We start from the raw sequence: 22,020 nt of genomic DNA, 5'->3' as shown, positions 1-22,020 counted from the left end.
AGGATGAATATAAACCTTTACAGCAAACCCAACTATCCCTTTACACATCCCCCTGAATAGAGTGAATCACCTGTGTTACTGGCCCCTGTCCTCCCTATGTTAGTGTGAACTTCTTAGTCCCAAAAACTTGTAAATAAGTCCAAAGCAGTTCAAAACTGAAAACACACAATTTTCCATAAATGTGTTTGCCCAGGTTTTTTCCTTGCCTTCCTCTCAATGCATAGGATTAGGATATTCTACATGTAGCATGAGCTAGCCTCCAGACCATCCATGCTCAAACAGGAGTTAGCAGGTTTGACGAAATGATGGATAAATGTATTACTACAAACAGAAACAAACAGCAATCATGATTATATGTCTTTGGAAAAATGTACACAGTCCATCTCTGAATGGTGTTATGAGCATTGTCTTCCTGAGGCTCACACACAATGCCAATGTTAAGATTTTTTAAATAAAGTATGTACGGGTGGATCGTGAGCCCTAACTGAGCATCCATTCTCCATGTTTAATATTCATTTTTTATCTATCTTTATGTCCATTTCGTCTTTTCTATGTGACACACTCACTTGGTGCCTGTGATTTCTGTCTCGTAAAGCACTGTGAGCTGCAGTCTACAGCTACCCTCGACTATATTACGTGTTCATGTCTTATGTGGATAGTTTGACTTATTTCTTTCATTTTAGATGGGAGGTTTGGTGTAGATGGGCTCCTTACATGAGTAAATAAGAGAGTACTTATATATTAACATTAAAGACTGATGATCACTTTTTCTGCACTCTCTCTCTCTCTCTCTCTCTCTCTCTCTCACACACACACACACACACACACACATGCACACAGTATTTTCCATCACTTTTGGGGACATTACATAGGTTTACATTCATTTCCTGGAAACTTACCATGACCATAAGCACTACCTGCCTAACCCTAACCTTTACCTTAAACTATACCTAACTTCATGCCTAGTCTTCTCAGTAAAATTGAATGATTAACATTATGGGGATTTGCGCTTTGTCCCCATAAAAACAAAACGCATACGTGTACAAACCCCCACGTCAAATAAACAACTAGTGACAGACACAGACAGAAAATTTCTGCGCATGAATTCTGCCTTACAGCATGAAATACATAACACTACATAACATGAGTGCTCTGATAAATATTTGACTGACTTCCTGTGGGAAGGCTGGAAACTTTGTAGTTTCCTCCTCGACCAAGACCGACTCTCGGATATTCCAGAACAGGCGAAATTCATCCAAAGGCGCAGCTGTCCACAGCTGTCCACCACTGTCTACAGCTGTCCACCTCTGTCCACAACTGTCCATGGTCCACTCACTGAAGACTCCCAGTGAAAACACAACCTTATCTAGAGCTCTTTCATGGGCAACAGGAGTGCCTCCACATGGACGCTGAGGACTTTTCAGTCCGGAGAATCATCACACCAGACGTCATTGAAAAATGATTGAACCTGCCTCGCCTGTACATATCGGCAGAGACAGAGCTCTTTAAAAAAGCACTTAAATACTTGAATTGCATGGAGCTATTCTTAAAATTCGGCTCAAACAAAATCTATTAATCACCATTTCCCAATTTACCTCACCTTTAACACGCTGCACTGGCCGATCGAGGCGCGGTTTGTTTGGGTGGAAGACTTCAGTTAACACGGGAAACATTTGTAAACTTTAGGACACTGACATAAGTTGATATTGGAAAGTCAAATGACGCCGAATTTAGCAGTCGACTCCACACATTCCTACAGTACCTTTCGTTGTGTTTTATTCTGTAAAAGCACCCTCCAATAGCAGAAAACATTAAAGTGGGAGAATTTTCAATGAAGCCTGGCGTGTCATTTTTCATGCAGGATGCAGGACGGCATGTTATCAGGTCTATACTACACCATCACGCTGATTCACTGCATCATCCTCCCCACCCAGTCAATAACACCCAACCAACACCCAACACGCCGTCCATCATCATCTGAAGGCGCGCTGCGATCACCGGTCTGAGCCACAGTGAGACCTTATCACTGCATCCTGAAGGTTAAATACCGAATGAGTAAGTATGTTGGGACTGCTGCTCCCCAGGCATCACAAAGCAGACACACGTAGCCGGGATATTCACCTTCAGTCAGGCAGGGACTCAGCCCGGTCCTCTCCAGCGGTCCTGCTGGCGCACTTCTGTCCCATGGCTGCAGCCTCCTCCGTGTCCTCTAGCTGGAGCAGGAGGATGCGACTGTCTGCTAAGGAGGGCAGAATGACAGGAAGCTGCGAGGCATCTGTCTGTCTGTCTGTCTGTCTGTCTGCAACATGGGGTGCTCCTGCTGCAAGTTTGAATTCAACCTTTGTTTATCCTGAGACAGTGAAATATGCTGTGCCGATGTGTTTTATTTATAGGTTTCACCCTCCACCCACCCAAGTGTGTATCCAGCACACACCCTATTTTGCAATGTATGTATTATTAAATTGAATGGTTATCCGTGAGGTTACTGCAGTGAAAATAATCATGACTTTTTCTATTGATCAACTAAACTGATTAATTTACTGTTTCAGAAAAAGTAACCAGATCCTCACTGAACCGTTTTTTATAAATTGCTAAAAACTAAGAAAAACTAATGTATTGGAGGGAAAGATATCCTTACTCCAAAACCATCCTGATAGGTTTGTATTTTGATATCAATAATGATTACTATATAAATAATGGGATCAGTAATTGAATCCACATTTATTTCAGAGGTGGAGACAGTGCTCGAATGCCATTTGAGCCAACAAATTATCTCTTCAGATAACAATACTATTGAGTTTAAGCTTGAATCTGTCGCCACTGTGTGGCTATGTCCTGTCACTGTGGCCTTTTGTATTCCACTGTGTTATATCTACTCTATTCTGTCCTTAGGCGCTTTCACATACAGGAAACCCTGAAATTACTAGTTTCATACAATTACCTCTGCACATTTGATATGCATTTGTATTTAGCAGCATAAGACTGATGATGATAATTAACTTTTCCTTTTATGCATTTAGTCATCAGGTTCCCATCCTGGCTCACTCTCCTTATGATTACAGTCTTGTTTTCATGTGTTTGAGTCCTGAAGCCCATTGGATTTTCTAAACCTTTTATTCCTTTGTTTAAATTAAGATCTTCACCTGTCAATCTTTCACAACCTGTACGTAACTAGTCCTGATCCATTTCCGCTCTTGTTGTTTAATCCTCCCATATCCATCCATTTGAGCCTGCAAAACACTGTTGTTGCCATTCTTCAGCGCCATTCATCCAGAAAGTAAAAAGCACCTGCAGCACCTGAGTTGTTGCACCAACTGAGGTGTTGCTGCTGTATCTCATGAAAAGCTGTTTTTATAAGCATGCCTTCTCCTCCAAATCTCATCCCTCCAGAGCTCGTCTCATCATTATCTGTTGAGGCACTGTTTCTAAGCGCCACTGTTTCTAAGCTCCAGGCTGGCATAGATCCCCTGCTGTTCATATTTATTAATAATGTGCTGTGGTCTGCTCACACAGGGATAAACAGAGCAGGGTACTTTACCTCTGAGGTGTCATCAGCAATAATGCTATCAGCCAATGCAGCCTCTCATTTTAGCTAAAATGACATGCCTCACTACAGCTTTTTTTGTCAGCTGTAATACTAACACATAACATTACACTGCTAGTGTTTAGTTCATTTTTTTCTCTACACCTTCTTTTTGCCTGTGATAATTTCTCACTTCCAGCACCAAGAATGTATCACAACAGGTATCAAAGGCTGAATAAAACGTCATAGATAAGAAATCCAGGTGAGTTTGTTGCTATTGTAATACATCACTTACTATAGTCCTATGCATGTTGACATGATATGCTGAGTAAACAGATTGCTTTTTATTATTTTATTATTTTTTATTAACGTTATTATCAACATATTGTTAAGATTATTTTCTCCTCATTTGCCCTCCTTGTTAAAAATATTTTTTGTGGTCATTGGCAAATGATATAGTTTGTGATGTAGACCTTTCATTTTGAAAAGTCGAACCGGAAGTGCAATTCCAGTGCTGCCACAAGTATCCAACTAGCTAGTTTGTGGTTGCTGCAGCAACAGCTGCTAAATTAGCTATTATTTTCTGACTCTGTCGAGTTTGACACATCCGTCGACAGGCTGTCGGATGTTGACAAGCGCTGGAACTTGGTATAAACGAAGCCAGGAAGCCTAAAACCGAAAGTACACTCACGTTTTTGCTAGTTAACTAGCTACATTTACAACCTCGCCCACTAGCATAGCTAACTGTTAACCTTGATAGACATCCCCATTGGACTGCTAACAGTCTTTAAGTGTGTGGCTAGCTAATTCAGCGAAGCTAGCTGTACCTAGCACGTTTACAAGTTCAGTGGAAGTGATGCAACTAAGGTATGTTGTCGTTTAATGTATCCATGTGTTCACATATTTTTATTATGTATTGCGGATGCTAAACGAACAGCAGCAATGCCAGTGGCGTTAGCCGAGTTAGGGTATCTCACTTCCGCTTTTCTCTTAACGGGTTCTTTAGTAAAGTATTTACTTGGCTAGCAAAAAGTAATCATGATTATGATGTGTCACCAGGTTTATGGACAGTAGATGTTTATACTACGTTATTGGGACAGATCTCCTTGTCAAGAAATCCGTAAACCCCGACGAGGGCTGAACAGTTGAATCCAGTCTATAACGTTAGGATGTAAACAACTTATCTGTCCCCGGTTAGCAGCAACGTAGCTTAACTCTGCTAAGCTATTGCTAACCTGCAAGTCTTGTGACTGGTAAGTTGTTGTTCACAATGGCTCTGACTGTTCATACTCGGTGATTCGATGAGGATTTTGTGTTTCAAATCCCAAATGACATCCTGCTGGTTTCCTGCACGATATAAGTATTAAGTCAAGAAATGTGTTTTAGTCAATTCAAATAGAAAAACACCTTTTTTTAATTTCGTCCCCAAAATAGACAATATATGTAATATAGAAACATAACCACAATAGTCTATTGATATAAAATCTCAATGCATTGGTGCTGTTTTACAATACATTATAACTGTGCTGTACAAGAGTATTTTGCACAGAATGAGACTCTGAGAAAATAGTTTTTCTTTAGAGATGCATTTCTGTTGCAGTGATTGTTGTTCTGTCTTGTGTAGGTGTATCCATTGATGAACCATCGTGATGGCAGGTTCCCAGTGGGAGCTTCCTCCAGAGCTATGCTGTCGGCCCATGGCCTTTGTGGCCCTAACTGGACTGGATGTGGTGTATAATGCTGTGCACCGGGCCATTTGGGATGCCTTCTGTGCCAACCGGCGAGCTGACAGGGTTCCTATCTCTTTCAAAGTCCTGCCAGGAGACCACGAGTACCCGAAGTGTCGCACTAAGGTGAGCCGTGAATAGAGAGATCTACACTATAATGTCCCAACAGACCCCTACCTATGGCATGAACATAGATTCAGTTTGTATTTGTATTTCACTTGCAGATTACTGTGTCAGTTGTAAGATATGGAAAAACACCCAAACAAAAGAGTTGTGAAGTCAGTGTCTCTAAACAGTTTATATTCTCTGTGTGCCTGTTTAGCGAACGTCCTATGAGTGGTACATCCCTAAAGGCATCCTGAAAACAGGCTGGATGAATAAACACCTAAACCTGGTACCGGCTCTGGTTGTTCTCTTCTACGAACTGGACTGGGATGACCCACAGTGGAAAGAGAAGCAGTCTGAATGTGCAACTAAAGTGGAGATTGTCAGGTCAGTGTACCTTTAATTTGCCTTCCGAAAGAGTTTAATGTGTGACTAAGAATGAGAGAGCAGGTAGATGCTTCAGGGTGTTGTTTTATCATGCTCTACTGTTTTTACGTGTGGTATATGTGTGGGTCTGTTCTGCACACAGATGAAACCTTGATGGTTTCAGTTTCTGCTGGTTGCCTTTTGTCATCAGATATAACTTTGTCACAAGAATTCTCAGCATTCCACTTATTACATTTAGCAAATAAAAACTTTTATAAATGGCCATGCAACTCTGTGAGAAGGCTGTCATCCCATAGTAAAAAGTGAATATTAATTCAATTTTTCAGAACCCTGTTCAGGAATTCAGTGATATTTGTACTAAAAGCATTTCTATAAGCGGTCATACTTTGAATAAACATGAAATAATTTAGAATGGAGTGGGATGTGTATAACTGATTGTATCCTGCAGATCAGGAGTGGGGAGCCATTACCATTAAAACTTTTATGGTATCCTTCGGGTGCCATAGTAAATTATTGAACACATTTATCGCACTACCCTCTACTGTGATGGCTGAAACTGCCTCTGTTTGGTGAGGCGTCAGATGCTAGTGATGATGATAATGATGATGCTGATGCTACTTGCAGCTGGTTTCCCAGATATGGATCAGTCAGTCGTGAGCAGAGCCAAGTCTTTGCAAGAGTCAGTTTTGAAAAGAACTGCTCTATGTAGTAGGTTGTCCCAGACAGACATGCAGACTTTAATGCATGTCTCCTCAGAATGTGAAAATCCTCAGGACATACATACAGTTTGTAGAACTGGAACAGAAGGGGGTTATGTACCTAGCTTTGTGCTCGTCATTACTTTGCAGCAGAATAATTTTGTGTTGTAGGCAGGGTGGGAAATTAGCACCAACCACCAGCCAAATCCTGGTAAAATATGAAAGTGGCTGGTAAATTCATACACAAAATAATGATTTACTATTGAGTGTCTGGTGAACTTGAACATTTAGCTGTCAGCGGCTGGTAGATGTTCACATTTTAAAAAGTTAATGGTTGTAGGTTAGGCACATCAGCTGGTTCCACATTAAACTGCATAGTAAATATGTTCCTTTTCTTTATTTTTCGTGTCTTCTTGTCAAATGTCTGAAGGAGTTTTCACACTCAGCAGCATATTCAGATGTCATCACAGGCTTTTGTTCTTGCAGAGTAGGAAATTACAGTGCTTCCCCTTTCCAGTTGCACTTGCCACAACTTTTCAATTTTACTTTGGTGCTAGCAGCTCTGCAGCTGCAAGAAGTACTCCTTCATAATTCTCCTTCTGATGAGGTTTCAGCTTCTTAGCTATGTGCTCGCTCGCCACAAAACTTGCTGCATAACACTGTCTCTGTCAGAATGTGTTTGTGAAAGCTGCTTGTTGGGCACCCAAACTCTACTAAAGCCTTAACTCGCGAGCTGTAATGATGCTCAAGTTTTGTCATTACTGCAACCTGTGTTGTGTTTGTTTGTCTTTAGGACCAGTCTTCAGGGCAGAAACACAAAGGTGGCTGTGGTTCTAATCCAGAAGAAAACTCCTCTACCTCCAGGTAAAGATCTCTGCTGAATCATATTAGGTTATACATGTGTCACAATCCATCCATGCAAGTTTCACTGTGTATCTTCAGTATATCCCAGTCTTTCTTTGTGACTGGCAGAAGTCCAAAATTCTGTTGCACATTTTAGAAACCAGGAACCCATGTGTACTGGAAAACCTGAAAAACATTTCAGTAATTTTCTACTTATCTAAAAATTCTTAAAGGTTCAGTGAGTAGGGTTTAGTGGCATCTAGCGGTGAGTTTGAAGATGACAACCAAATTCACCCGCAACTTCCAAGTTGCTCTCTAGAGCCAGTGTTTGGATTGTCCGTTCTTGGCTACTGTAGAAACATGGACCCACTCCCTCTGTAGGTATAAAGGGCTTATTCTCAGGTAACGAAAACACAACAATTCTAATTTTCGGGTGATTCTAATAAAAACCTATTTAAGAATATTATATTGCATTTCTGCCAGTAGATTCCCCTGAATCCTACTCAATGGGCCTTTTTGAAGGTGAATTTAGAGCTGTCAACCTGTGGTCTGAAGCCAAACCAGCTTAAGACATTATGCAGCAACTGTTAAATGTTTAACACAACTTCAGCAGTCTGCTCTGTCTCTCTTTAGTTTGTTTTACCTGCCAAAACATCACCTATCCTTTTGTTTGTACAGGAGAGGACCTGGTAGCGTCAGAGAGAGCAGCAGCTCTTTGTAACGCCTGTGATCTGTCTGGCAAGAGTCTCTTCGTACTGCCACACACCGACCACTTAGTGGGCTACATTATACGGTAGTAACCAATTCATTTTTGCTATAGATAGATGTTTTACATAGATATTTTGAATTCATGAACTCACCAATTTAATTTAATTGAAGTTTGCGTTTTGCATATGAAGAGTTTTTTCCAAATAAGTTCATAACAGTGGAATCGAGTTCATTGCATTGAACATCTGTATTATTTATAATAGTGTGATATTAACAGCCATTTAACTATGCTTTTTTAATGTGGTGCCGTCTTCACACTCTGAATTTGTCTGTCTCACATGTCTAAGAGTAGCAGCAAATAAATATCTTGAAACCTCTTCCAAACATTGTATGTTTCTCCCCTGTGACTGCCTAGGTTGGAGAATGCTTTCTATGAACATGCTCAGACATACTACTACACTGAGATCCGTCGAGTCAAATCACATAAAGAGTTCCTCAACAAGACAACACATCAGGTTAGAAGGCACACACACACACACAGACACACACACCATTGTGTGAATGCAACCATAGTGTGTACAAATAAAGCTGCTTGGGATGAAAGGGAAACTTAAGGGTAACTTTAAGTACTTTAAAATGCCCCCTCCTCACACCTGACCTAACCTCCTCTTCTTCATCTCTTCTCTGCTTTGTGATTCTGCTCCCAGCTTCTGTTTGTTAGACACCAGTTTAAAATTGCCTTCTTCAGTGAGCTGAAACAGGACACCCAGAATGCTCTCAAGTAAGTCTGATTCCATACATTCATAATGGATAAAATGGTGCTTTCTTGTTTGTTGTGATCAGCGCCTGTTACGACTTTATGAGATGCAATATTTTTAGCACCAGGGTCTTTCTACTGTATGCAACAGAAAATCAGAAAGTCTTTAAAAATGTCTGGATACAGGGATCCTGTTGCTCCTTAGCTACTGTCATTATTACAGGAGACCAAAGGACCGTTACTTCTGTGCCATGAAATTGATTCATTCAGAGTTCTTGTATCATGTTTTTGGCATCATTCTTGTTGTTTTTTGCATTAAAAACAAAGGAATTAGGTGCACATATTTCTCTTATTTGTTAAGTCATTTTTTGTGTCTGCAGGTACTACAGAACTGCATACAGTCTTGTCCATGAGCTCAGAGCCCATGAGACCAACATGTTGGAGATCAAAACTATGGCTGGATTTATCAACTATAAGGTACATTCCTGTCTGTATGTTTGTAGTTGTGAGATGAAAATGTTCTGATCAGTGACAAGGTGTCTTAAACATTAATTGATGTATTAGTTGAAGTGGAGAGAAAGAATGGGCACTTAATCTGGCAGACGCTGGTGGACCACTGAGCGTGTCTCCTGCCGGGCTGCTGACAGGGCTGCTGTAGTTTAGCTCATGTTGCTGCAGAGAGCATCGGAGCAGTCAACTGAAAAGAGGTGCACCGCTCTGAGTCATGCTGGCCTTCGTCTCATCACCCCTCCCTGTTTTTATTGCATCTTAGTATGTAAAGTTTACAGACTAACACGCTGTTATTCTGCATTATTCTGGGATGTAACTCAGGGACTTCTGGGCTGATGATTCAAATGATCAGTGTTAAGGAGGCAGCCTAAACCAGATGGAAGTCTGCAGTTATTGACCATTTTCCACCTTTTTTCTCTCTTCATGTCTCTCTCCTTTTTTGTGTCTTTAGATCTGCCGTCTGTGTTTCCAGCATAACACTCCTCTAGATGCTATAGCCCAGTTCAGGAAGCACATTGACCTGTGTAAGAAGAAAATAGGCAGTGCTGAACTGGCCTTCGAGCACGCTGCATGGATGTCTAAACAGTGAGATGCACACAAAAATTGCACATACTGTATACACCGTGAAGTCATGAATACATACCTGTACACACCCTGTATATATGTTGAAGTAACTAATCCTTTATCCAGAATATATACACTTCTATTGCAAATGGTTAAAATACAAATAAAAGATCTTCACTGACTTGGCTACATGACTGAAAACAACACTTAAACGTACAGCCGATGAATCTTTGTACAACATGCAGGAGTCATTCAGTATTTTGGAGGTTGCTGGGCTTGTTCTGTTGACATGATGGACCTGTGCACCCACAGCACCAGCTGTGTTCTCCGACCCTGTTGCCCTTGAAACTTCCTGCTTCAACAATGGAAGTTTTTCTTTGAAGACATTTCTATTATCGGACAAACCAGGGTGTCGTTTTTTGTCAGCCCAGATAGCCATCATTCACTTCATTTTTATCTGTGCAACATGTTCTTATACTGTGTTCACTAAAGGAATTTTAAGCCAGTTTAATAAATAAAAAGTTTAGTTGGGAGACTTTGGGCAAAAGCACTTTTTAAACACAGTTGTCCAAATACTTGGTGTTGTCAGAGCAATTTTGTTCTTGGAACTAATCTTTATCCCTGATAAAGGTGAACTTGTACATCTACTGTGTAATGCCCAGACACTATGAGCCCAAACTGCAACTATCTCTTCATCGTTTCCTAACAGGTTCCAGTCATTTGGTGAGCTGTTTGATGAAGCCATAAAGTTGGGTCTGACTGCCATCCAGACCCAGAATCCTGGTTTCTATTACCAGCAAGCTGCCTGCTACAGCCAGGACAGGAAACAGCAGGCACAGCAGCTTTGTCAGGTGACAGCCCTACAGCTACTGTTACTGCCACTCTAAGGGCCAGCTTATACTAGAGAAGAAGTGTTGATATGACGTGTTGTCAGACCATGTGGGAAATCTAAAGGCTTTATATCTGACACACGAAGGTGGAGTGAAGAACCAGCCTCCAGAGAGAAGGAGAGACACGATACGGTTGCTCTTTCTTCTAGAACTGCTGCTGCAAATAATACCTTGAATGCTGTGGTGGTGAAAGTACCGCTGCAAGGTCTTTATATTGGTTTTATATGTCTTTGTGTTAACTGTTATAAAAACCTCGATGATAAATTGGGAAACAAATGAACACAAATCGTATGTACGACCTTTCACCTGACTGGATGATAGTTTTGGTTTATGTACTATCAGAGACGTTCAGAAACAAGATGCTGCATCTGTGTCACTTTAGCATCACCGCTGACGTGCCCCTTTAGGAGACTATCAGCTGGTCCTGAGTCTGTTCACTCCAATGGGAGAAACAAACATGAGCACACATTATGATAATGATTCTTCGCCCCATAGTCATCAAAGTAAATATTGGATCACCAGCTGCATATGTTCCAAACATTCTGTCACTGAAATAGCATCTTTCATACAGACAGATGAGGAGAAAATGAACTCTGTTTGAGACCTGTCTCCGTCTCGGCAGCACACTCTGGAGCGAGAATATTGAGCTAGTAGATAAAAACAAGCAGCAGAAGTTGCTAACATTAAATTTATACTGTATCTAGTGTAGAAATTTGTGCAATGTTCTATCTGGTGTTGAATTGTCAGTAATGCAGTAGTTAAAAATGCCCAGCGGGAGTGGGTGGGAGAGGTGGGAGAGGTTAGTGGTTTAATTTGATCAGTTGGTTGTTCTAGGCTGGAGTGAGTTATCCCTCCCCCGAACCATTGGACACCCAGAGTGGAGGACTGGACTTCTATGGCCAGAGACCCTGGAGACAAGGACACCAGAGTGAGTTTGCACACAGACAGTTTGTCTCATGTCTAATTGAAAAGTGTTTGATGACCTGTTTTTGTCCATTAATGACTCAAGAGTCTCTGACATGATGGTAGAAATATATGTGTAAAACAGGACTTCTTTATTGTTGTGTTCCCAGGTATTGATCCTCCAGATGCAGAGAAGGAGAAGGCTGGAATCCTGGCCCTGCAGATTAAGGAGAGAGATGTGCCACACTCTGTAAGAACACACACACACTGAAAACACAAATGTGGCCATATTGGTGCTCCCTGTTTCATGGTCCCATTTTAGGCAGCAGTTACTAAACTTGCTACCTACTAGTATATGTGATTTTAGTATCTTTCATATTATTCTGATGGGTTTTGTTTGTAGAAAAATGAGGTAATCCCTGTGGAAATGTGTGCAGTTTCTGTGTGATGGTTTGCATCGCTGTCTGCCACAGTGCAAGCAAAGCACCACAGCAATGTTTTCAGTTCTGAGAAACAAGTTATTTGATTGCTGTTGCTTCACAGCTTTCAGAAAGATGCACCTCCTGCTGTTAGATATTGAGTCTTTTTTATCACAGCCGCACATTTTAAAATGTCCCAGTGCGTACCCCATCGAGCTATTGTCAGGTTGTGCTGCCCTGCCGTATTAAGACATGCTTCTCTCTGTCTGTGCCCCTACAGGAGCTGATAATCGCACTTCTGAGTAACGCTGTCGCCCAGTTTAAGAAGTACAAGTGCCCTCGAATGAAGAGTCACCTCAGTGAGTGTCATTGTGCTCGCTTGGTGTCCTTTTTTGAAGCATTTTATTTTTCTGTTACTGTTAAAGGACAGGTTTGTAGGATTTAGTGGCATCTAGCAGTGAGTTTGCAGATTGCAACCAACTGAATACCCCTCATCTGACCCCTCTCTTTCCAAGCAACTAACAGAACCTACAGTGACCTCGAAACTCACGAAAAAGCAAATTCTGCTCTCTAGAGCCATTGTTTGGTTTGTCTGTTCTGGGTTACCGTATAAAGATGCCAGTGTAACCTGGCGGACACTGTGCAAGTGGACCTGCTCCCTCTGTAGATACTGGATAAAAAGTTCATTCTAAGGCAATGAAAATGCAACAGTTGTTATTTTTAGGTGATCGTGCACTTATGAAAACACACTTATGAACACTATGTTCCATTTCTGCCTTATTCTACTAATAGATCCTCCTAAATCTTAGATACTTGTCCATAAAGATTGTATTTGCCCCTGTTGTGTTTAACCTTGTCACACTCAGTATTTATCTCATTCTCTGTCTCCTTCATAGTGGTGCAGATGGGAGAGGAGTACTACCATGCTAAAGACTACACCAAAGCCCTAAAGTAAGTCAAAACACATGCCGGACTTGTAAAGGACAAGCTCCACCTCTGACTTTCATGTAGATGCTCAGACTTGTGAGTCACCTCAAAGTGATACTGCACCTGAAATCTTTGAAACTATGAAAACTTGCATGCTGCACACGACACAGTTTGTCATGCAAGAGAGAAATACAAACTTTTCACAGTCAGATTAGTCAAAGTATCCACCCTGTGTGGATAATGGGTGGTAATGGATAATGAGTCCTGTTGATGCCAGTAAAGTTGCAAGGACATAGTTTCCTTAATCTCTGTTTGTCAGCCAGTTATCTGAGTGTTTGTATGTGTGTTATGTTATCAGGCTGTTGGACTACGTGATGTGTGACTATCGCACAGAGCGATGGTGGGGTCTCCTGACGGCCATATTGACCACAGCTCTGCGCTGTGCTTATCTGATGGCCAGTGTTAAAGACTACATCATATACTGCATGGAGCTGCTTGGCAGAGGTAAGCAAGAAGGTTATACTGAGTCGTTATTAGGGAATCAGTGTCGTCCTCCACGGGTACTATAGAGGCAACACAGTGTTTTATTGATCATACAGACTTTTCAGTTTTTCGTTTTACTTCAACTTCAGTTCATTTCTGATCACATGAGGTCCCTGCTTTTTTTTTGTTGTGATGATGATGTATAACACTGATTGTCATACAACAGTGACTTCTCGTGATATTTCTGTTGGTGGCTTACAGTATTTGTCTCAAAAATGTTTGTTGAACCAAACACATTAAACGATTTATCAAATAGAATAAGTAAAGAAAAAGAAGTAACTAAAGTTTATAATCCTTAATTTGTTAATTGGAAGATCTGCTCTGTGTAAATGTTGTTGGCCAAATGTTCCTCTCTGTCCCTCACCTGAAAAACCTGAATGGTTGTGTCACATGTTGAGAACTTATTTGTGATAGATAATTCCAGCTGTGTTTAAAACTAATAATTATTCCAAGATATATGAAACTTAACCAACCTTCCAGTACTAAACAAGATAATAAAAAGAAAACCTTTCCCGTAGTACATGGTAGAGGAGGTAATGTTCAGTGATTTTATCTTCTAGCTTCAACCTTGAAGGAGGAGCAAAAGTCAAGAATTGAGAAGAATCTCATCAAAGTCCTGATGGTGAGTAGAGTGATTACACTCAGCTCAACACAGCATGTTCACCAAATCAATCAGCCAGCCAGTGGATTCAAAACCAAAACAGCTCAGATTAAGATAGAAAAATTGGCGTCTTCAAAACTAGTGGCAGTATGAAAAAATTAACACGACCCACAGGTCAACCAGGTCGTGCACCAGGAAATATTTGAATTAATTTGCACGCATTTAAATTGTCTTTCTGTTTTCAGAACGAGATCCCCGACGCCGAGCCGGAGTGTGATTCGTCGTCTGTCAGCGCAGCCAGGTCACTGTGGAGTGACCGCATGGCTTTGGTTGGATCAAATGAGTTGACCATAGAAGTGCAGGACTACATCCCATTCAGTTAGTAAACACACACTCGCTCAAACTCAACGATCCACTCAAAGGAACTGTTCACATTTCAAGTCACTTTTTCTCTCCTTCATGTTATTGGGTTTCAGATTAATATAATGTCTAAAATTTAACAAACATGGATCATTTCACTTCCTTATTTATAAGTTTTTGGCCAATTGAAATAAAAGCCACCTCGAGCATTTTAAGCTTCAAGCATGAGGCTAATAATTCATCTGAAAGAAATCTGTAGTAATTGTTGTTCTATGTATGAGGATGTGTCCACTCTGACTTCTCCTCTCTGACTCCAGTCCAGTGTAAGGCCAAGTTCCAGTCTCCCAGTTTCCACGTAGACCAGCCCATCCAGCTCCAGGTTTTCCTCCGAGCCGACTGTCCTCACCCTGTATCATTCAACAAGCTGGCAGTCAGCCTCAGTAACCAGGTAACTGCACAAATGTTATAAAAGCAGAAACATTTCTTCACTCCAGCATCAGGCACAGTGACTGGCTGTGAGATTTCCATTGCCCAGGAAGACACAGCATCAAGGAAAACTATTTCAAATAATGTTTAGTTAGCAGAGGCTGTAATGGTTGCCTGCTTCTACAGAATTACAATATGGTTAAAGGTAATGACAAACCCAACTCTACTGAAGACAGCATGTTTCTCACTGGGGATAATTCACTGAAATCATACATGTCAGAATGTGTGATAACTTTAGCTTCACCAAAAAAATTCCTTGAAAGCCCTCACTGCATATATTATGACCTGACTGGTTGGCGGTAATTCTAGTTTAAACACGTCTTTTAAATCTTATTTGAGAAACTTTTAGGTAGCGAAATACTTTTTGTCCGATTCAACACAAATGTACTCTCCAGTCCTGGAAATTGAAACCAGTGGCCATCTCCTTTTCTTAAAATGACAAAACAATGACTTGTGTGTGTGTGCAGGAGTACAACCAGTGGTGTGTGGTGGAGTCCTCAGGTCAGGAGAGTATGAGCCTGTTGCCTGGAAAAAACAAATGTTTCAACTTCAGCTTTGTAGCGAAGACCGAAGACGTTGGCAAGAAGATAGAGGTGAGGCAGTGTGTGTGTGTAAGACAGAGAGGGAGAAAGATTGTTTGTTAATGCGTGTGACTGTGTGTAAGCAAGAGAGAAAGATTGTTACTGACTGTGTAACTAACTGTGTTTTCCTGGGTTTGCTCATTTAGATGACAGGTATTGAAGTGATGCTGGGCAGCGACAGTGGCCGCTGTGTATTTGTGAATTGGCGAGCGGCGGGTGGAGATGCAGCCTCTACCCACGAAGCCTTACAGGCTAGCAGGTCATCGCGACGATGGGGTCGGTGCATGGAGTCACGTCCAGAGCTGGACTGGGACAGCCTGACAATGCAGCACAGCACCATGTAAGGCTTTGTTCAGACACAACACAGTCCCAGTGTTCCTGGAAGAGTTCAACCATTATCTGTCGCTTTCATCCATACTGCATCCTGACATGCTAACTTTGTTTGTTGTTTAGGATCATCTCCAGAGTCCCAAAGATCTCTGTTCAGCTGAGCCACCAGCCTCCTGCCCTCAACAATGAAATGTACTGCATCAGCCTCACGGTCCAATCACAGGAGGAGGGTGTGGCAAAGGATGTCAAGCTGACAGCTGGCCTCAAACCAGGTGCACTGATGTTGCTAGAACCACAAATAGCTTTTATTTTTGTGTTTGTGTATGGATTAAATAGATGAGAGACAACATTGTAAGTAGTGGGCTTTAGGTGCTGGGTGGTCTATTTTCCATTTTGCACAAACTAGGCTAGCTGTTTTCCCCTGCTTTCAGTCTTTATGCTAAGCTAGGCTAACCATGTCACATCAGTCTTCCCATCTCTCTCCCTCGGAAAGAAATTTCATACTATATAATCATTCATAATTCACAACATCAGTGCACAGTTCATGGTTTTGCATTTGTCTTGCTTGGTCTGTGCAGGCCAGGATGCCAATCTAGGTCAGACCACGCACGTGACACTCGATGGCTCAAAGGTTTGTGATGACACTGCACCTGCCCTGCTCCCTGATGTACCTCTAGGAGATCTGAAACCAGGCGAGAAGGTATACACACACATTCATACAGAATGGGAATTTTCAGAGAGACTCATGTAACACAAAATGTTCTTAAATACACATCTGTCAACATTTTCAGCTTCCCCACAGTGAAGAGTGTTAATTCCAGTATCCATGTATGTTTATCTGCAGTTGGAAAGATGCGTTTATGTGAAGTGTCTGTCAACTGGACCAAGGGTCTTCCTGTTCCATGTGGCCTACAGCATCGATACCACAGTGGAAGGACGACAGATTGTCTGCAAATGTCATAAGGTAAAGAATCCTAGTATGCACACTGTCCACTCTCCATGTTAAATGAGTGCTTGTCATCTTGTGTTGTGCTTGTTAGAGTTACAGACGCTCAGCACTGTTTTCTCTTTCCTCATCTGGTTTGCTCCTCTCCTGTTCTGTTGTCTTCCAGGATGAGACGGTTACCATAGAGACAGTGATCCCATTTGAGGTGTCTGTCAAGTTTGTGTCCACCAAGGTCTGTAGAAAATCCTGTATCCATTTATGTATAAACCAGGTGTGCCAGTGGTCGTAGTTTTTATCCATTTGATGCCTCTGCACCAGCGACAGTCGTGGCTGGAGGCATTAAGTTTTCAGATTGTCCCTCTGTCTGTCTGTCTGTCTGTCCCATTCTCATGAATGTGATACCTCAGGCACAAATATTCACTTGGACTCAAGATATGTATTTTTAATTTTTTTGGTCAATGTTCTTAGGAGAAAGCGAACAGTGTGGACATGTTTAGATTGTTGGTTTACAGAGTGAGCCTTGAGATTGTAGTGGTGCTTTTTGTGGGCATTATGACTGGTGAGAGTTTATGAAGTGGTATTATTGTTGTTCTATCTATTGTCTGTGCTCTCTGTGTGCTTGCAGTTTGAGCCTTTGGATCGGGTAGCGGTGGACATCCCCTTCCTGTTGATGACAGACATCCTCTCATCATCTCCCTGGCCTCTTCAGCTGGCCTCCTCATCTCTGCAGCTACTCACTATGACCAGCAACACACCACAGCTTCAGTCACAACTGCAGGAAGGTACCGGTCCAGTTTGAACAGTTACTGTGCAAAGACTTCTTTTAAGATTCATAGGTGTAATTAAAAAGTGCAAGTCCCATGACTATATATTTGTGTTTCTGTGTGTGTGATCAGTGGTTCTGCAGACAGGCGAGTGTGCCAGCGAGTGTTTCTGTCTACGGTGTCCATCACTGACCAACAGCAATAGCACTGTAGCTACAGGACAGTACCTGATATCATGGAGGAGGTATGTACACATACACACACACACATACACTCCTCAAGAGGATGTGATGAGTTGCTCTGAGCAGGCTTGTAAAGCTCTTAACCCTGTTTTAACTCTGTTTTACAGAAAGTCCCCCAGTGCAAACAGTCCTCTCATCCAAACTACAGTCACTCTACCTCATGTCATCCTGGAGTCTGTCCCCCTTTACATCCATGCTGGTCAGTTAACTGAATGCACACATCACATGCACTGTACACACATACATGGCATGTGGCGCTCTATGTTAATGTATCTGATTTGACATTTCTCATTTATTTGCCAAAGAATTTAACTTATGTCAGTCAGTGGTGTTATGGGTAGGCATTTTATTTCTATATGTCTTTGTTTTGGTGTAGATTTACCATCATTTGGGCGAGTCAGAGAGTCTCTTTCAGTTCGTTACCACATAGAGAACAGAACAGCTTTGGTGCAAGAGGTGGAGATGGCTGTTGAACCTTCTGATGCCTTCATGTTCTCTGGACTCAAACAGGTACAACTGTGCTCACTTTTAACAATTACTCAATATTAAAGGAAATGTAGTTACATCTGTGGTCTGTTGCTTTTTAGCTCTGCTCAGTTTGGTGCTCAAACAGACCACTGCAGGAAGATGGGCAGAGAACCCTTTTAATGAGGAACTGCTGAAATATATTTATGTATATATGAAGTAGAACACAAGAAAACCACACCACTGTTTTAACTCCTTTTCACTTTCATATGGTTCAGAGCATTTACATGCTGACTCATGTACGGGTTACCCTGGTTACCAAATGATCTAGCATAATTACATACATTGCTTATACAGATCGCTGAGGAGGCTGCTTCTTGGTGATCAGCTGATGGATAGAAAAGCTTGTAAAAACACGTGTTCCTTATTGTCATCTAATGCTGTCAGTTTATTTAGCTGTATGTTGTTATCTGCTTCATAGTCACACACATTGTGTAGAAATGATGTGTTCATGTTTTAGAAGTCCTGCTGGACTGTAGTTTGTAAAGTCCTTACTAGAACTGCATCATTCAGCACTTATCAGGCCTAATTAGGCCAAACCTAATTGGAAACCATAGACTAGTTACTTGTTTTGAATTTTCTTGCATTTTTGATAGTATTGCTGTTTAACTGATGAGTACAAATGCTGATTCACTGTCAGAATTGAAAATATATACTTTAAATTAAGCAGTGGACAGGAATTTATTGTGTGTGTGTGTGTGTGCAGGTGCGTCTGCGTATCCTTCCTGGCTCAGAGCAGCAGATGCTGTATAACTACTACCCACTGATGGCTGGTTACCAAACACTACCACAGCTCAACATCAGCCTGCCGCGCTGCCCGACCACCAACACCCAGACTCTGAGACGCTTCCTACCCCAACGCATCTTTGTCAAGGTAAGCAGTCAAAGAAATGCATACTCCACTGAGGTGGCAGCCATCTTTATCAAACTGTGAAGATATTCCAAAGGCAACATGTTCTTTTTTCTTTCTCCTCAGCCTCAGGGTCGACAGCTGGATGATGCCTCCATTGCTGCAGCTTGAGAAGAACTCACAAACTGTTTACTGTAAATATGAAAACAAAGCAACATTGTGTAGGTTGTTGTAGATGTACGATTCCTCACAGATGACAATATTAACACTATTTGTTCTGTAAAAATGCAGCAGGAAACCCATCTGTTGACCAAACATGAGCAGACATTTATTTCCAGTGTTTCTGTTCAGAGTGAATGTGATGACATGATGAGCATGACAGACGGCTGGTGAATGAACTCGCGTTCATTGAACAGTGAAAATCATGGATGAATCTGAGGCGAACTATATGGAAATTTGGGAAGAGTGTTATACATGAAATTTGAATGTGATGAAATTTTAATTAAATTGACGTGATGTAAACTAGTTGTGTTCCATGTGCATGTTACACCAGGACTGGTGACAGTGTTTCAGTATGTGTTCTATTTTCACTGGTCATGTGACAAAATGTAGATTTGAAATTTGCCCCACAATGCTTTGCATCACAGAAATGCAACAGCTAGAGATGGGCAGACGAAATGAAGTCACTGTTTCGGTGCATTGTGCCGGGCTGTGTGTCAAGTAAAGAAAACCACATATCTGATGATGTCCGAAGCTTCAAACGTCACTGGTGCTTCAGAAAGAGCTGCGTTCAGTTTGACAGTCCTGAAAGTTTTGCATCTAAACAATGGAAGTTAGAGAAGTGCTTCCACCTGATGCCAAGTGCAGTCATAATGTCATAGAAGTAATAGGCTAATTTAATGAATATCACCTCACATTGTGACTCATATGAAGTGCAAATATTAACCAAGAAGTTAAAACGCATGATCCCACATGTGTTCAGTGGACAAATTCAACTAAAACTATTTGATCTCTTGGCTTTTTGGACAGTGCATTTACTTAACTGTAGCATATTGCATGATATCTACATTGAATGCTGCACTTCTGAACCAAAGTATTACAGATTTAATAATAACACAGGCTTCTTGACCTTTTATTCTATACTAATATAAAGAGTAAATGTGGGGAAAGTGGTGCTCCAGCAGCTCAGGTGGCAGCTCCAAAAACACAAAATGTACCTGTTAATGATTACCTCGTGTCAGCAACCAGTTTACATTAGCATGGAATTTAACATGTACAGATGTGCTGTGTTAAGCTGTGAGGTTTTAAACAATTTGTTGTGCACCAAAATTATTTTAAAATTAAATTAAGGTTTTTTTTGTGTGTGCGAAGTCCACATAATGTTTTCTATAACAAATTAAAACATAAAAGTAAAGTATTTTAGTAAAGACATTCAGTAACCACATACCAGTTGTTACAAAATGTAATAAGAAATAAACAGGACATACCGTGGGTACACCTACTGTGTGTCCAGGGCTGTGACAGTGACATTTGATTAAAAAAAAAAAATCTTCCACTCATTAAAAATGAGTCCTGTGAGTCATGTTTGTTTCATTTACTGATTTTAGGGAGTCACAGGGGCGACCATACCCTCATTTGTTGTCAGCTGCTTGGGATCTTTTGCCATGAAATTTTGCACTGATATTCATGGTCTCTAGAGGATGAATCTGAAGGATTTTGGGGATCCCTTGACTTTTCCTCCAACACAACCAAGAGGTTGACATTTCTTGAAGTTAAATATGCTCACAACTACAGGAACAGGTAAAAAGGTGTTTATTTGTTCTTTGTTGCAGGTTTACAGTATTGTGGGAATTCACTGATGATATGTTTATAACGAATTTAACAAAAACCATTATAAAGAAGTCAGCTTTCACAGTCTTTACACGTGCATTGTCAGCAACAAAACTCATAAATCACTGGCAAAACATTTACCATAAAGGAGAACTTGGAGGCAATAAGAAGTAGCACACTCATCCAGTGGACTGAGACAGTGGCAGGAATCAAACAAAGGCAAATGGTCAAAACTTAACTAGGCTTAACATGGCATACATGGAAAGTCGGATGAAAACACAGAGCGTGAAATGCAGCCGGGTTGACCACCTTGGACTAGGAAAGGCCAAAGGTATTAGAAGTAGGGCACTGAGGGTGCTGCAGCTCTGGTAACCCTGGCCACTCGCAGCCACCCACAGGCACCCACAGGAGAATGTCCATTACACTGGAGGAGGCCCCCAAATCATGTCCCTCCACTGACAGTCTATAATGTCTGTCTTCCTGTTTGTAAATGTAAACGCTCTCCCTCATTTCCTTCTGTCCGCTTATGGTGTTTGACTGCAACATCAATGCTGTCACCTGTCAGGTTCAAATTATTGCAATATGGGTTGTATGACACATTGTCACTGGGCATACAGTGTGTTCTCTGTGTTAACCGAATGTTTGTTCATAATTTGTATTTTGGAAAGTTATTGGGGGCGAGAGGATGCCATTGAGCTAAATTGACGCTGGAGAACAGATGGCATGGTTATTGAATAAAGTGACAGCAAACATCAACTATCATTTGCAAAAATCTTTTTACATCTCAGGTTGTTTTGATCAGTTATTATACCATAGCCTACTCATCATTCTTTACGCAAAATTCTGTATTCTTTACTGTTAATTCTTTATGCTAATTTTAAATGCTAATTGAAGATCATACCTTAATCCTCACAGTTAATATTTCCTTGCATTTTTTCAGACAGCTCCTCGGATAGTCGTACACCTTTAAGAAAGAAGGTGACGTAAGTGGGCGTAACCCG

At 41.2% G+C, this 22,020-nt stretch overlaps 1 protein-coding gene across 2 annotated transcripts; it reads left to right on the top strand.

Annotated features, from left to right (window-relative positions):
• The first annotated feature begins 4,045 nt into the window (after positions 1-4,045).
• On the top strand, positions 4,046-20,715 carry trappc11 (trafficking protein particle complex subunit 11). 2 transcript variants are annotated; one of them, XM_041943725.1, is made up of 30 exons: positions 4,046-4,390; positions 5,148-5,376; positions 5,573-5,742; positions 7,234-7,304; positions 7,962-8,076; positions 8,407-8,506; positions 8,699-8,772; positions 9,129-9,225; positions 9,710-9,843; positions 10,532-10,673; positions 11,547-11,640; positions 11,786-11,865; positions 12,315-12,393; positions 12,931-12,985; positions 13,320-13,465; positions 14,065-14,126; positions 14,351-14,483; positions 14,783-14,913; positions 15,419-15,544; positions 15,679-15,872; positions 15,986-16,134; positions 16,441-16,562; positions 16,707-16,826; positions 16,975-17,040; positions 17,434-17,590; positions 17,705-17,816; positions 17,922-18,013; positions 18,191-18,324; positions 19,046-19,213; positions 19,316-20,715. In XM_041943725.1, exons 2-30 carry the CDS (start codon positions 5,173-5,175, stop codon positions 19,358-19,360), a joined length of 3,372 nt encoding a protein of 1,123 aa, XP_041799659.1. In that variant the 5' UTR covers positions 4,046-4,390; positions 5,148-5,172; the 3' UTR covers positions 19,361-20,715. The 2 variants fall into 2 exon arrangements, with proteins under 2 accessions (XP_041799659.1, XP_041799660.1); XM_041943726.1 differs by lacking the exon at positions 4,046-4,390 and adding an exon at positions 4,626-4,776.
• The last annotated feature ends 1,305 nt before the right edge of the window (positions 20,716-22,020 follow it).

The sequence above is a fragment of the Chelmon rostratus genome, chromosome 9 (assembly GCF_017976325.1).
Source record: "Chelmon rostratus isolate fCheRos1 chromosome 9, fCheRos1.pri, whole genome shotgun sequence".
NCBI lineage: Eukaryota > Metazoa > Chordata > Actinopteri > Chaetodontiformes > Chaetodontidae > Chelmon > Chelmon rostratus.
This window is presented reverse-complemented; position numbering and strand designations above follow the sequence as displayed.

Excerpts from the sequence above, each read along its gene's own strand:
- trappc11 (XM_041943725.1), top strand. The coding sequence starts at position 5,173 with ATGGCAGGTTCCCAGTGGGAGCTTCCTCCAGAGCTATGCTGTCGGCCC. Across the intron at positions 8,773-9,128 it reads GACACCCAGAATGCTCTCAA|GTACTACAGAACTGCATACA; the intron begins GTAAGTCTGATT and ends TTGTGTCTGCAG. Across the intron at positions 13,466-14,064 it reads CATGGAGCTGCTTGGCAGAG|CTTCAACCTTGAAGGAGGAG; the intron begins GTAAGCAAGAAG and ends TTTATCTTCTAG.